This window comes from Canis lupus, chromosome 21, assembly GCF_048164855.1.
Source record: "Canis lupus baileyi chromosome 21, mCanLup2.hap1, whole genome shotgun sequence".
Lineage (NCBI taxonomy): Eukaryota > Metazoa > Chordata > Mammalia > Carnivora > Canidae > Canis > Canis lupus.
The window spans coordinates 21,783,170-21,798,379 of record NC_132858.1 but is presented as its reverse complement, the minus strand read 5'-3'; the positions used below and the strand labels follow the sequence as shown (position 1 = coordinate 21,798,379).

The 15,210-nt window shown below is 41.3% G+C and overlaps 2 protein-coding genes and 1 long non-coding RNA gene across 8 annotated transcripts in view; 1 reads left to right on the top strand and 2 right to left on the bottom strand.

Annotated features, from left to right (window-relative positions):
* CSTF3 (cleavage stimulation factor subunit 3) overlaps positions 1 to 7,099 on the top strand; it is a 70,006-nt gene extending 62,907 nt beyond the window's left edge. For all 3 annotated transcript variants that reach the window (XM_072791066.1, XM_072791067.1, XM_072791068.1), the window contains 6 exons: positions 1,378 to 1,447; positions 2,689 to 2,884; positions 4,865 to 5,018; positions 5,719 to 5,813; positions 5,945 to 6,005; positions 6,384 to 7,099. In XM_072791066.1, the coding sequence (XP_072647167.1) occupies positions 1,378 to 1,447; positions 2,689 to 2,884; positions 4,865 to 5,018; positions 5,719 to 5,813; positions 5,945 to 6,005; positions 6,384 to 6,586 (779 nt within the window). In that variant the 3' untranslated portion in view covers positions 6,587 to 7,099. The remainder of the gene's footprint in view (positions 1 to 1,377; positions 1,448 to 2,688; positions 2,885 to 4,864; positions 5,019 to 5,718; positions 5,814 to 5,944; positions 6,006 to 6,383) is intronic.
* On the bottom strand, positions 731 to 6,442 carry LOC140612860 (uncharacterized). Its single transcript, XR_012013968.1, has 2 exons — positions 2,228 to 6,442; positions 731 to 1,510 (listed from the first exon to the last, which is right to left on the bottom strand). It is a non-coding gene; the product is annotated as an uncharacterized lncRNA (long non-coding RNA).
* Positions 7,100 to 10,439: 3,340 nt separating the features above from the next.
* The window catches only part of TCP11L1 (t-complex 11 like 1), a 38,744-nt gene continuing 33,973 nt past the window's right edge, over positions 10,440 to 15,210 (bottom strand). For all 4 annotated transcript variants that reach the window (XM_072791062.1, XM_072791064.1, XM_072791065.1 and 1 more), the window contains exon 10: positions 10,440 to 14,367. In XM_072791062.1, the coding sequence (XP_072647163.1) occupies positions 14,165 to 14,367 (203 nt within the window). In that variant the 3' untranslated portion in view covers positions 10,440 to 14,164. The remainder of the gene's footprint in view (positions 14,368 to 15,210) is intronic.

The window sequence follows — 15,210 nt, the reverse complement described above, 5'->3', positions numbered from 1 at the left end:
CCTATCCATAAAAAAATATATATATATAAATCATTTTCATATTAATTACACGTCAAAATAATTTAGACATATTGCATAAAAAAATATATATTAAAAAAAATAATAAGTAAATAAAATAAAATTAGGGGGATCCCTGGGTGGCTCAGTGGTTTAGCGCCTGCCTTTGGCCCAGGGCACAATCCTGGAGTCCCGGGATCAAGTCCCACGTCGGGCTCCTGGCATGGAGCCTGCTTCTCCCTCCTGTGTCTCTGCCTCTCTCTCTCTCTATCATGAATAAATAAATCTTTAAAAAAAATAAAATTAATTTCACCTGTTTTTACCCTTTTCAACATGGCTCACAGAAAATTTAAATTATAAATATATAACTTGCATTATATTTCTGTTGGGCAGTGTGGTTTTAGAGGAAACATGAGATGGGTCTTAAAGGATGAAGAGTAGTTAGCCAGGAAAAGATATAGGAAAATGTATTATTCCAGGTAGAGAACACAGCATATAAAGCAATGGGAAAATTATGTGGAATGGTAGAAAGTGTGTCTGGATTAAAGCAAAAATAATAAAATACAAGATTTACTTATTTCTTGAAGTACAGTATATTAAGTTTTAGATGAACGTCATGAATATGGTGCCATCTTCTTTGGTTCAATACATTTAATCTCTTGGTTTTACTTTGCATGTGGACATGTAGTAGTAAATACAATAACTATCCTGAGGCAATAAAACCCAACACTGCTGGATTTTTTAACACAACTTTATTGAGATATTTACATACCATAAATGTATCCATTTTAAATATACAGTTCAGTGATTGTTAGTAATTGCTAAATTTTAATAGTTCCCTTAGGAAGAAGTGTTATTTCCCACTTCCAGCTACAGAGGACCTACCAAGATTTCAACTTTAATTGTACCTATATGAGAATTTAAAGTAGTTATTTAGAGAGTCGTTCTGGTGCTGCAAAGTAAGAAAATCACTTATATATAAATTTGAGCTTGCTATCCATCACATTCCATATATTTAAAATATATCGATCATCTGACCCAATGTCAGCAGATATATTATTTTTTAAAGGCCAGTGGGGTGCCTTGCTCAGATATCACACTGTTGGAAATGGTCTGACATTATAACTGCAGTACACAGAAGGCAGGCTGAACTACAGGTAAGAAGACCTGGCTTCTAGTTCCAGCTTTTAATAACAGTGAGCCAGATCATCTCAATTGTTTTGAACCCCAGTTGTTTTATAGGTTAACTCCTCTATAAAAATTGGGGAAATAGTTACCTTTTTGCATAGGATTTTTGTCAGAATTAGAGATGCCTGTGTAAATACACTGTTGATAGTAAAACCTAATTTTTCAATACTTAAAATCTTTTTAATATCCTAGAGGACAATAATACCCGAGTTTTGTTTGAACGAGTCTTAACCTCTGGAAGCCTTCCTCCTGAGAAGTCTGGGTAAGCTGTTGAGAAAACTTGTTGGCTGGGTTCTGATAGCAGCTTTAATACTTGAATTGTGATCTGTAGATGAACATTTGAGTAGAAGTTTCAGGAGCAATTTCCCTTTTCTCTTGAAGTTTAATTTAACAAATGCCTGCCTGTAACATTTTTATACTTGTTTTAAGATTTTTAAAAAAATACTTGTATACTGGTTAGAATTGTTTTGAGATGTGTTGGCAATTTATTATTAAATATTTTAATATATCTTCCTAGGTTACCATGCCCTAGAAATTGCTATGAACAATTAAAAATTTTGAAAATTTTACCTTAACTCCAGGCAAAGACTCTTAGATATTGAAAGTTTGTTTGACATATTACATCCCTGGTTTATGCTTCTGGCTGTCAGTTTTACCAAACAGAGGAACATGGTTTAGTGGTACAGTGGTAAGGTGGCTTTGGAGTCTTGGCTTCAAATTGCAGCTCAGCCAGTTATACCTTGGGTACCTTTCATGACCTTTCCAAGCCTGGTCTCATCCAGTGATAGAAGGTCTGCCAATATAGGCTTTTTGTGATAGTGCCATGCCTGGTATGTAGTGGGCATTCAGTGTGTCATTTTAGTACAAAGGTGTTTACTGACATTTAAGTAGAGTCTCAGAGAATTAATTTTGGCAGTTACAACAGCACTGAGGTACAAATATGTCCCAAATAATCCATGTTAATGAGAAAAAAAACAATTATATAACATATTTTAGAATATATTTTTATTCATACATTTAATGAAGAAGGTATTCCACCTACCTCATGCCACTAGACAAAATGGGGAAGCCACATTATTCAGGACAAACTGGAAGTCTGTATATTCCTTTTTCAGCTCTTCTACTTAGAGTTTACCCCTCTTTAAGGTAAATATGTCTGTTGCCACAATCTGATAGGAAGATGTGCTAAATAAAATGTCAAAAATGGCTTAAATACACAAGTGTGCAGGGTGAAGGATTATATCTATAATTTTTCAAATCTTAAGCAAAAGCAAGATGAGGCAAATATGGCAAAATACATGGACGATGATTAAATCTAGGTAATGATGATGATGATCTCTAAATATTTGTTATACTGTCCTGTAATTTGGAAATCTTCATTTATTAAAAAAAAAAAAAAAGCTTTTTATAATTAAATAAAGGGAGGAGGGAACTTGAGGTTTTTGGAAATGGACTTCCTGTTCCAAACCGAGAATAATTAAGTACTGATTATATTTATTACAGAGAAATCTGGGCTCGATTTCTAGCTTTCGAAAGTAATATTGGTGATCTAGCTAGCATACTCAAAGTGGAGAAAAGACGGTTTACAGCATTCAAAGAAGAGTATGAAGGCAAAGAAACAGCTTTACTGGTGGACAGATACAAGTTCATGGACTTATATCCTTGCTCTGCAAGTGAACTAAAAGCGCTTGGTTATAAGGTATGTACTTAGGATCAAGATGTGTGTAGCGTTCCTCCTCTTATGTTTTAGAATAGTTCAAGGATACACATCCCTCTAAAGCAAATTCTGAAATAGAAATTAGTTTTAGAATAGATTTTCAGAAAACCGGAAAAGTTCAGGAATTTTTTGAGTTCATGAAACATTGCATATCAAAAGTACTGAACAAAATGAGAATTAGAGTGAGAGTTAACTAACACTTTTAGCCTTTCCCTGAAATCGTTGGTGTCCTGTATCTTCTATCTGGTGGGCATGTGAAGGTATTGTGGAAGGAAGAAAAATTGTCATTTTAGGTATTTTGTTTTTGCTAAAAGTTCTTAAAACTATTAAACGTGTTTTGATAGATCTTAAGCCAAATGTAGCTCCTGGAGAGGTTTGTATCTTAAAGCAGTACTGCGGGGGCTCTTGAGGAAATTAGCTTATCTAGCAACAGAACTCCTTTATATAGACAACTGAGTCTTAAGAAATCTGAACCCTGAACCTGTTCAGGCTAGGGGTAAATTATTCTTTTGTTTTGTTTTCCTGTGTCATGAAAACAATGAAAATCTGAAGAGAAACTATATCCACAAAATCCTAGATTGGTCCCTTGAAGCCAATCAACATTAGGATGCTTTGGCCATCATTCTCTTCACCAGCCTCTTCTGGCCTGGGTCTCCCTTGTCTGGCATGTGAACTAGATTTAAATGTTTGAGGAAAATTCCCATAATTGAGCTTCAGACCTATTCATTAATGGAAGTCCCAGTCTGTAACTAGGGGTGACTGCTCAGGGTTCATTAAGTTCAGCTTGTAGTTTACTTCTCAATGAAAAGCAAAAGACCTTTAAGTGAAGTTACTAGCAAGGACTATTTCAACCTCACCAAGATGAAATGGAAATTAATAGAGCTCTTACTATTTCCAAGTAGAACTGTTTTTAAATATTCATATTTCATCTATTTTTGAGAGAGAATTATATATACTTCTGTGTGTATATAATGTGAGAGGGGAAGAGAAAAAAGGCCATTCTCCATGGGCCTGCTCATTTAGATCTGCCACCCACTGCATACGAGCAAATTTTGAGGACGTGAAATGCAATGATGGCATAAGGGACTCTTTTGGTTCTGGGCAGGTAGACTGACACCAGCGCCTATAGCAGAGGAACTTCTCTGGGATAGGATCTGTTGATAGATAGGTGGCCACACTGTCCCTTTCGACCTGTCCTGGAGAACTGTTCTCAGCCCTGGTGGGGCACTGCTGATAAACTAAAAAGAGGATGGTGAATGGGTTTGTGGTCAGAGGCCCGTGCTCCCAGTCCTCTCTGCCTTTTAGTTCTGTGACCTTGGAAATATCAGAACTCTGAGCTTCAGTCCCTTCTAGAAAATGGAGAGGTTACTATTTGCCTCATCGAAGAAGGAATAAATGGCTAAAAAATGTCTGGACAAACAGTGGCTGCTCACTCTATATCCCTATTTCCTGTAACAATATGTTGGGAATAATTTAGTTAACAGAATCATATTAACTAGTATAAGTGATTAGTTTAGCTTTCATGAAGAGGGACTTCACCTAACTCGGCTTCAGTTAAACCGATATTGTTCACTTCTAGTGGAAGGGAAGTGTCAGAAAAAAATGTCTAAAATTGTAAAGTTTTTCAAATGGCCCCAGTGTCTATCAGGTGCCCAATCTTAGATATTTACTCAAAAAAGCTGGTCTCTGTCCTACAACTGTCCTACCTACCCGGTAGCACGGGGTCTGACCATTCTTGAGCAGGGCGAGGGTAAGGGTTTGGGATTCCATATCTCTAGAGCCTTGCAGCTTTCCTTGTCGAATGGTTAACGGTCTGTACCGTCACGTTCTTACTTACCCTCTTGGTTCTCTTTCTGTGATTTTAACCCAGTTATTCACAGTGTATCCTCAAGATTGTAGAACTGCACAATTATATTCAAGCCCCTTTTTCAGGTTTAGGATTCTTCTGTTCTGCATTTTCAGGATGTCTCCCGTGCTAAGCTAGCAGCTATAATTCCAGACCCAGTTGTAGCTCCTTCTATAGTGCCTGTTCTGAAAGATGAAGTGGATAGAAAACCAGAATACCCTAAACCAGACACTCAGCAGATGATTCCATTTCAGCCACGACATTTAGCACGTAAGCCATGACTTTAGATCCAGTACTGAGACCTCTGTTTGTTGATTTAAATCCAGAGGTGGGGGGGAGTGATGTGACCTTTCCATTGCAGGTTAATTATTAGACTCTGGGTCACTACAAGTGACTTAGCTGTAATCTATGAAGCAAGATGAGTTAAGAATGTCTTTAAAAAAACGAAAAAACCCTCAGTGATCCGGATTCCAGTAACGCGCTTTGGCAGTGACGCTAGGCAGTCTTCAGAAATGCTGCTACATACAAATTACCTGTACGACTGGCAGTGTACCTCGGTGATGCTGTTTGGTATTATTTACACTTACTAACGGGTAGTAGCCCCTCCAGATCCTATTTGAACGAGGCCCTTATGGTTAAACATGCTGTTGAATAACCGACCTTAAAACAGGATTGCTGAACACATGATTTAGGCGGCTTAGAAATGGTCTCTGACAGAAACGGACTGGAGTTCAGCCCCTGGCTGTCTTCCCCAAAGTCCCTTGTTTACTTTCTGCTTCCCAGTGGCCACAGGGGTGAGATGGCTCTGTCTCATCCACTTTAGTTGGTCAAACATGCAAAGCACTAAGAGCAATTTAAAATGTCAAGAAAGCAACAGATCTGGAACTCTAGACATAAATTACTTCTGACTTATTTTACCTCTGTAGAGAGTCTTCCATCCTGTCTGATTCCTCCCCTCCTTGTGTCACAGCGCCAGGCCTACACCCGGTTCCCGGGGGCGTGTTCCCAGTGCCACCTGCGGCCGTTGTCTTAATGAAACTTCTCCCGCCTCCCATCTGTTTCCAGGTTTGTTCACTGTTATATACTTGCTCTGTGGCTTACAGTAATTATGTGCTTTTTCTCATCTCATGGAAAATGTCAAGTAGTGTGGTTTTAACTTGTCAGATTATTAGGGATTTTTATTTGTCTCAAAATAGGGTCCTTTTGTGCAAGTGGATGAACTGATGGAAATTTTCCGAAGATGCAAGATACCAAATAGTAAGTCACGAAAGCTCTGCTTCAGGGCCAAATTCACATGGTCTGTTATTCTTTGCCACTGAAGTTTCCAGATCCAGCTATCTTGCAGGAGTGCAGTGAGGCCACAGGGCAATCAAACCCTCCTTAGTCCAGAGAGGCTTGTTCACATTCTAATGCCACTGAGTAACCACCACAAAAGCCCATCATTTCTATGCGTGTGAAGGCTCCTAGGGACTTGGCTTCTGAGAGTAGTAAGAACAGCTTGCGTCTTTTCCTTTAATTCTGTAGCATCACTACTGCCCTCCCTTGCTCTGCCAGTCGTAGGCTCTGAAAGCAAGTGTCCCTGATAGTGCGTGCAGCCAGCCTCCCCCAGCAGTCCTTTCTGTGTGGTTTGCGCAGCTGTGGAGGAGGCTGTGAGGATCATTACGGGCGGCGCCCCGGAGCTGGCCGTGGAGGGGAACGGCCCGGTGGAGAGCAACGCGGTACTCACCAAGGCGGTCAAGAGGCCCAACGAGGACTCAGATGAAGATGAAGAAAAGGGAGCTGTCGTCCCCCCTGTTCACGACATCTACAGAGCGCGGCAGCAGAAGCGGATTCGGTGAGGCGGGCTCCCCCGGCTGCCTCCGGAAGAGAACTTCTCCAGGGTTCCCCTTTTGCCTCTTAAGTCGTATGTTTAAAAGAGACAATGCTTTGTTACAAGGTTCTTGGAAACAAAGTTGTATTGTCATTGGTGCCTCTATCATATGGTTCTTGAGAAAAAAACAAACCAACCTGTGTGAATTTTAGAAAATGGAACAGACCTATGCTCTAAGCAAAACTAGGTTTTCAAAAATGTGAGAACAGCACAAAATGGCAGAACCACCTTTGTTCCCTCTTCAAGGGTGTCTTGTATGTGCCGCTTGAAGATTTGTGAGTTTTCAACAGTTTTATTTTAAAAACTGGATGGCTTATGATTGTAAAGCATTTTATCACATTTTCTGAAAACAGTTCTCAGTTTGCCTATGTAGAGTCCTGCCTTATTGTTTGTTTTTATTTATGGCAGAATGTATGGAATCGGTTTTGTAGTTTAAAATTTTAAAACAGTCCTTTAAAAAAATAAAAGGATCTCAAAAATGTCATGCCTCCTGCTGCTGCTTCCATTCAGAATTTATTTAAAATAGCTATTTACTTATTTTAGGTCATTTAGCCAATACCATTTTAAAAAATAAATGCCAATACAAAGAAAAGTCCTCTTGTATTTACTGTACATACACTTACCTGCATGTCCCCTCCTGGGTTCAGAACCTACTGAAAACATGAGGGATCTAATTTAAGAGGCAAATTAAACATTTTAGAAATCCTCATATGAATGTGCTTTCCCCCAATTAATCTGAGGCAGATCTATTACCTTTCATGTCTCTTAAAAGCCATTTGTGGGAATTCCTTTCACCACCCACTGTGTTGTTCTCACAAACATTTCAGAGGGTGCTCAGTGCTCAAGAACATGTCCCTCAGGAGCTATGCACACATGGCATTAACTTGTAAGTCCAAAGAATTAGGTTTGTTGTTTAATCTAATTCTTTGTTAGCAACGAATATTCTAACCTAAACTTTGTTAGCAACATTACCTCCTCTTTAGTCATTTTTCTAGAAATGAGTTGCCAGAAAACTGGTTGAACGTAAGGGTTGTGATTCAGAATAAAAGCTAACGGGAAGGGGGAGAAAAAAGTATTACAGTAACATATGGGTACACATTTAGAATTTGAATTCAAAAGGATGAAATACATTTTTAAGCTGGCTTCAAATATTTCTATAAAACTCTTGCTTATAATAGAAAAAAGGTTATCTTGAATCCTTTTCTTACATAAGCTTATATTGCCTTAGCCAGGTAATATTTACTAAGGTATTCACAAGCCTGTGTCTCTTGTTTCTTCCCATTAATGCTAAAACAGCCTCAAAACAAGGTCAGCTGCTTCTAATTCAGATTTTGTCATCCTCTCAAGTATCATCTTTAAGCTGTGTAGTTGTCTTCCTTTATAATGTTTTCAAAGCAGTGTGAAAGGCAACAAGTAGTACCAAATAGCATCACAGGCTTTAATATACAAGGTACAGAATCTCTCTCGAAGTGCTGCTATCTTTGGGAAGGGCTTTTTTTTTGGGGGGGGGGTTAAAGACAAAAAAGGGCTTCCATCTGTGAGGATGTCTGCATGAACGACAACACAAAGCTAATGAATGCATGAAAAATGATTTTTTTTTTAGCATTGTAATAAAGAGAAAACCCACACATGCCTAACTTGAAAAGTGCCACTAAGCAGCCATTGGTGTGTTATAGCTGTTCTTGCTGCATTTATTTCTAGGCTGTTTCTCCCCTATTATTTGATCTAAACACAAAAAGGATTATCTGTTAGAAGAAACTATTTTCTGATGCTCTGGTATAGATATATATGAATTTTTAGATTTTAACATGTTTGTGAGTATTTGATCATTCCTTTCGTAGACACAGTTGATCAAGTAGCATGATGTTAGAAATCTGAACTTACTTTTAGAACCGTAATGTGAAAAAAAAAAAAAAAAAATAACCGTAATGTGCAGATGCTCATACAGCCAGTCCCACATGTCCAGGAACCGTCCTCTATCCGTAAGTACTAGATCCAGAAGAAAGTTCCAAAAGATATCCATGTTTCCCTTATTATAAGAGCAATGACATTTTCTAGAGAATCCTAGGACCAGGTAAGATAGAAGGACTCTAAGTCCTTAAAAATCAAACTCTAGCCTTTAGCACTGAATTTCAATATGCTGCCACACCTCGTAAAGGAAGAGGCTGTAGCTCCCTAGTAAATGTAAAACTGAACCAAATTTGTACCATTAGGAAAGAACAAAAAAATATACTTTTGTCAGTATATTAACCTTGGTCAGTAATTATGAATTCTTCTGGTAATTTTATAAACCCTCTGCTGGCCTGTGCTTAGCATGTAAAACCAAGAGTTCACTTACACGACAGTAAAGTCATAAATAGCATTTTCATAAATTTTTTTTACACTTCAGTTCCCAAAGCAATCATTAATGTCGGCAGTCCTCTTACCTGCCATTCAGCAGTGAAGTTCTATTTTTTTTTTAAGATTTTATTTATTTATTCATAGAGAGAGAGAGAGAGAGAGAGAGAGAGAGAGAGAGAGAGAGGCAGAGACACAGGCAGAGGGAGAAGCAGGCTCCATGCAGGGAGCCCGACATGGGACCTGATCCAGGGTCTCCAGGATCAAGCCCCGGGCTGCAGGCGGTGCTAAACCGTGACGCCACCGGGGCTGCCCATATTTTTTTTTTAAGTGAAGTTCTATTTGAGATTTCAGTCCTGACATCATTTAGACGAAGTAACAAAACTCAGGTACCATGTTCCTGATCTAAGTAAAATCTTACATATTCAACAAAAGGTCAGCTTACTAAGCTTTGGGAATAAAAGACAAGAAAAACAATTCATCCATTTTCTAAATTTTCTTCCCTAGGCCCTATCCAGAGTTCTGCTTTGAGCACGAGGAAGACGGCACTTGGGAAAGCAGAGGTGGAATGAATGAAAATGAAGTGAGGGAGCTTCTTCAGTTCTAGGGTTGCCTTTTTTTTTTTTTTTTTTAAGATTTTATTTATTCATTCATGAGAGACACACAGAGACACAGGCAGAGGGAGAAGCAGGCTCTATGCAGGGATCCTGATGTGGGACTCAATCCCGGGGCTCCAGGATCACACCCTGGGCTGAAGGCGGCGCTAAACCTCTGAGCCACCCAGGGATCCCCCTCTAGGGTTGCTTTTAAGTCAGAACCATTTCAGAGTAAATCCATCCATCCACCCAGTCATTTAATTTTTTTTTTTTTTTTTTTTTTTTTTTTTTTTTTTTTTTTTAAAGAATTTATTTTTTTTTTTTAATTTTTTTTTTAAATTTTTATTTATTTATGATAGTCACCAAGAGAGAGGGAGAGAGGCAGAGACACAGGCAGAGGGAGAAGCAGGCTCCATGCACCGGGAGCCCGATGTGGGATTCGATCCCGGGTCTCCAGGATCGCGCCCTGGGCCAAAGGCAGGCGCCAAACCGCTGCGCCACCCAGGGATCCCCACCCAGTCATTTATTCTTAAAATGGTTCTGTTTAGTTCAGATACAATGTAAAAGTGGTGAAAAATGTGACTTGTGCTACTGACTCTAGACACATCTGATTTCAAACCTCAACCAAGCCTACACATCAGTCCTGGTTCTTTGGTTCTGCAGGCAATATAAACAAGCCCACACTAGGGCCAGGTGTAACTCAGTTCTGCCCTTTCAGGTTTCTGACACTTTCTATTCTAGGGCTCTAGCTATTTCAGACAGGATCAGTGAGCATTTGACAGATTAATAGAGCTTATTGAGCTTACAGCGCTCCTCCGTCCCACAGAGTTGTTTTGAGCACTATGAACAAAACAGTTATAGAATTCAAAATCCAATATAAATATGCAATTGCAAACATCAATGTGGTTCTTTATTTAGATTGTTTTCAATTTAAATAGGAATTTCATAGCCCATCATCTGCCATCCTTCATTTGTTCACTCACATTCATTTAGTTCAAATACGGAGGCGAGGGTGGGGAGGAGTTGGTGGGGTGGAGGTGGAAGTAGGGAGAGGAGGAAAAGGAGGAGTGCAGCTTTAATACAGAAGAAAGTACGAGTCGTGGGACAGGGGAACCTTCCCTCCAGCCTGTAGAACGCGCCGACTGAAGGGAGGCTGGGCACAGACGCGTGTACAGACGCATGTACACCTACAGGTAGAGGGTTACATGCTCTCCTTGGTGGTTCACCAGGCGATTTATAGTCCTTTCCCATATACAGAGCATTCTAATATCCAGTATCCAATTTAATCCTCACAAGACGTATGAGTTAGTCATTTTCCCATTTTACAGATGAAAATGCTGAGGCCCGAGGGACAATGACTGGCCCAGTATCACATAACCAGTAAGAAGGCAACAGAGAGAAGACTCCAACCCACACCGTCCTCTCAATCAGGAGCTCTGTGCACAATCCTACCGCAGGATGCTTAGCTCACTCAAATGAGACACGTCACAGAATGTGAGGACTTGAACGCAATTTCAAGATCAAGTCTAGTCCTTTGACTTTAAATGTGCTGGAGGTCGGTCCTGATTTGCCCCAGTTAGTACGTATCAGAAATGGGGTCGTTAACTCCAGTTTCCAGACAGCTCCCAACCTTTTCCACTCTACCACCGTGCCTCAAAAATGAAAAGAAATACAGTGTTCTACATAAAAACCAGAGCGTGCCAGAAGCCACTGGAAATCAAGAAGCAAACACCTATTCCCTTCATAACTCATCAGGAAAGGTGGTGGCAGCAAGCCCTTTATTCCCAGGAACCCTAAGGTTTTGGAGAAATGAACATAAGCACCTCCACAAAAACAGAACTGCTAAGTAATCCATTAGTCGTCAGCCTGTACGTGCACAGTATACACCTGCAGTGTCAGGCTTCTTAATAACTTCAAGAAAAAAAGCTCTTATGTACCTGCCTACTGCACTCAATTAGCAAGACATCCTTACCGGAAGTGTATTTACAGTCGGGTTATACGGTCACATAAACAGTCCCACTGTGCAGCTTGCTTTAAATGTAATGAGACTCTGAAAAAAACATCTATGCTGAAAATCCATCCATCCATCCCCCCACCAGGAGCTGACAAAGTAGCAGTTCCTGCCTAGACATTCATCCATGAGACCATCAGATAAACAAACTAGCTACGATGGACCGAGCTCAAGGTGTTCAGTTCTATTCACAGTAAAGTACTACCGCTAAATAAACCTCGCACTTTCCTAAAAGATGCTTGTTTCCACAAACCTGTTAGGAAATCCTGTCGAATCCAATCAGAATGCATGACACAGAACCAGTTCAATTCTGAAGGATCGTTGATACGTATCTTGGAGGGAGCACTGTATCGGGGGCGAGGGGAGATGTTCAACAAACATTTCCTGAGTGGCTAAATGAACTAAATGAATTTTCCTGGCCCTTAGTGATAATCCTATGAGATTCCAGGAAGAAAGTAGCTCACCTACTCCAGAGAACAACAACACAATTCAATATGAATATTGTGATTCTGAACTTTGCCTCCTTCATTCTTGGCTTTGCCACTTGGAGAACTCCACCAGTGGACACTGAGGTAGTGGGGGGCATGAGGGTCTGTGCAGGTCCGTTGTAATATATACATCAAGATTTCCAATGGTCCAAACTTAATGTTGTCGATTTAGGAATTCATGAGGGAGAAAAAAAAAACACACCTTGTAAAAAGTCAATCCTTATAAAAGAAGGCAAAAAGAAGGCTTTTTAAGATTTAGTAAGAATGACTACAGAAGCCCTAACTCCCCCGTCCCCCGACCCTGCTACATACTTGGAGGTAAAGCTCCTCTCCTTCATCCTTGGCGGAGGAAGGCCAAAACCACAAACACCGAGGTGGAGGCGGGCAAGTGTGCAGGATGGGGGGTGGCGGGGAGGCCCTGGCGGTTCAGTCGGCAGAGCATGCGACTTGTATATGTGCTGCCGAAGCGAGCACTGGAGCATGCGACTTGTGACCTCAGGGTCATGAGTTCAAGCTCCACAGAGGGCACAGAGCCTCTCTGCCTGGGAGGACACCGTATGACCAACAAGCACAGCTGCCACAGAGCAATGAACTCCGGAAACACTTCCAAAAGCGACCTCATTTGAAGACGCTATTAAAGATGTGATTTTGTTCTTTAAAAGCTCTACTTACTGAACTTTTATTCCCTTCCAATGAAACCAGGGAAGATTTGTCCTTGAGTAAAAACTTTAACAATAGGATTTCTGACCACATAACACAGCATGTATTTCTGACTGCAAGTAAAAAACACCATTAGAACACAGTTTGTAGCACGTATTTGGAACAATCACATCCCCCCGCCATAACCGTTCCTGCTCCTGAAGCTTGGTACCCCTCGCGGTGAGTCTACACAGTGAACGTTCCTCTCGCGGAGGCTGCCAAGCCGACCTGCCCCTCCGCAACCCCTCACCAGCTTTAAGGGATTCCTTGCATTATCTTGCCTTTTGCTGTTCCAGCACTTGGAGTTCACGCTCGACTTCATGGCTCTGCTTCTAATATAATGTCCCTGTCTAAAACACACACCCACGCACACATACACCCACCCATGCACACACACACACCTTTTACTTATTTTTTTACCATAGCGGGTCATCCATCTGACCTCGACTACCCTTTCAGTCACAGGATATGTCAGGAATTCCAATCACTGAAGTTTCTCAAAAAATAGTGCTTCACAACCGGGGATTTTCTATGACTTCCTTATCCAAGTGAGCTTACACTCTTACTGTTATATCTGAAAACACTGAAATCTATTTCTCAAATTCAAATCCAATCAATACATCTGTGTATTGTATCAGAGTGAATTTCTCAGTAAAAACTTCAGACATCTGTCTTTTAAATTACACCAACATATATATAGTTTAAAAAAATATTTCCTCCTTAACTTTCAAAGCTTAAAAGTCAAAGAATCTCCTTTCTTCTAGATCCCAGAAGTCATAACTGCTGTCATCCAGGCTCAGGAATAATTCTGTATAAAAGAATAAGCTTTTTAAAATCAATTAAATCTCCTCTAGAGCAAAAGGGCTCCGGAGCTCTGGCTAGGCCAGGCAGGGGGAGAAAGCCCTATATGGGGGCCGCCTGGGGGGGCGGGGGACAGTAAGACTATGCATAGCCCTTCTAACACAAAATAGCTGGAGGGGACAGTGGGGGGTGTGCCAGAGAGGGGCAAGAGTCTCAACACTGTCATGGCTCGGTCTCTCATTCTCGGGTGTCCTAAAGAGAAAGGACCCAGGGGGCAGGAGAGAGGCCCCAGCCCCCTGGGAAAGACAAGGCAGCTAGAATCAGGACAGCGTCAGGCGCAGACCACGGCGGTAGCAGAGCTACCTCAAACTCAGGATAACAGGAAGCTTCTTGATTTGTAAACTTGCACTCATCAATACAAACCTTCAAAACAGAATTCAGTGCGCTTTTCAACAACTCTTTTCAACAGTGATACACGATAATCCTCCTTTTGGAATCAGGGCTGTTACACAGAGATGTACTAAATAGCCATTTTCCAAAGCAACATTATGGTGGAGAACAGGTACTGGACCAGGAGGCTAGTACTGCGGCAGCGGCTACGGAGCGCGGATGCGCTAGGGCGGGACGAGGACCTTACTGAGGATGACATCGTAGTAGGGACTGAAGACCAGCTTGTTGTAGTTGACCAGGCGCACAAATTTAATAGCAACTTCCTCCAGCTCTCTCTGAACCGGGCCCAATCCCCCGGGTACCGTGGGCACTGGCTTCTGATGACCTGTGGCAAGGTAGCTCTCTAAGAAGATCAGGATTCGGGAATCTGTGATCCAAAAGAAAGCAGTCAGTTGTTACTTGTTCGGGATGACTCTGCAAACCTCTGATGCTGCTTGGTTTTTAGCTTCAACATCCCCTTTCCATCGCTCTTCCGGGAGAGTTCTTCCCAGCCCACCCCCTAGCCCGTGGACCCACAGCACTGAGTGCTTCTGAGCATTCACCCCGTTTATGACGTTTCCTCTCGCACTCACGAGGCCTGGCCCCAGTAAGAGCTCAGAATACATTTGCGAAGGAAGGACAAATGCATGAATCAATAAAAGGAGACTAGAGGGGCGCCTGGGTGGTGCAGTTGGTTAAGCCCTCAGCTCAGATCACCATCTCTGGGTCCTGGGATGGAGCCCCACGTTGGACTCCCTGCTTCCTCTCCCTCTGCCCCTACCCCCTGCTTGTGCTTGGTCTCTCTCTCAAATAAATTAAATCTTTAAAAAAATTATTTTAAAAAAAGGAGACTGCAGTTTCAGTAGATTCTGCTGAGGAGAAAGACATACGGAGACCACCATGAGCCACTGCCGAAGAGCACATAAAAAATGGGGGGGTGGGGGGTGGGGAGGTGGTAGTAAAGCAGGAATTATAAATTCAAAAATGAGAAGAGATAAAAGAAGATTCCAGCATTGTCGGTTTGTGAGCCTTTCCTACCAAACCCACATGTAAGAAGCATGAACTTCCTTCTTTCATGCCCACAGCAGGAGGCCATGGAGCTTTGGCCATTTGCAGCTTCTACTTCTTGGGAATAACTTCAGTTGGTGCTTTTTAAGTCATTGCTCTCTCTGATGCTTTTGCACTGTCCTCGTCAACCAAAAAGAGTATGCAAGCCACGCTTCTCACAAAT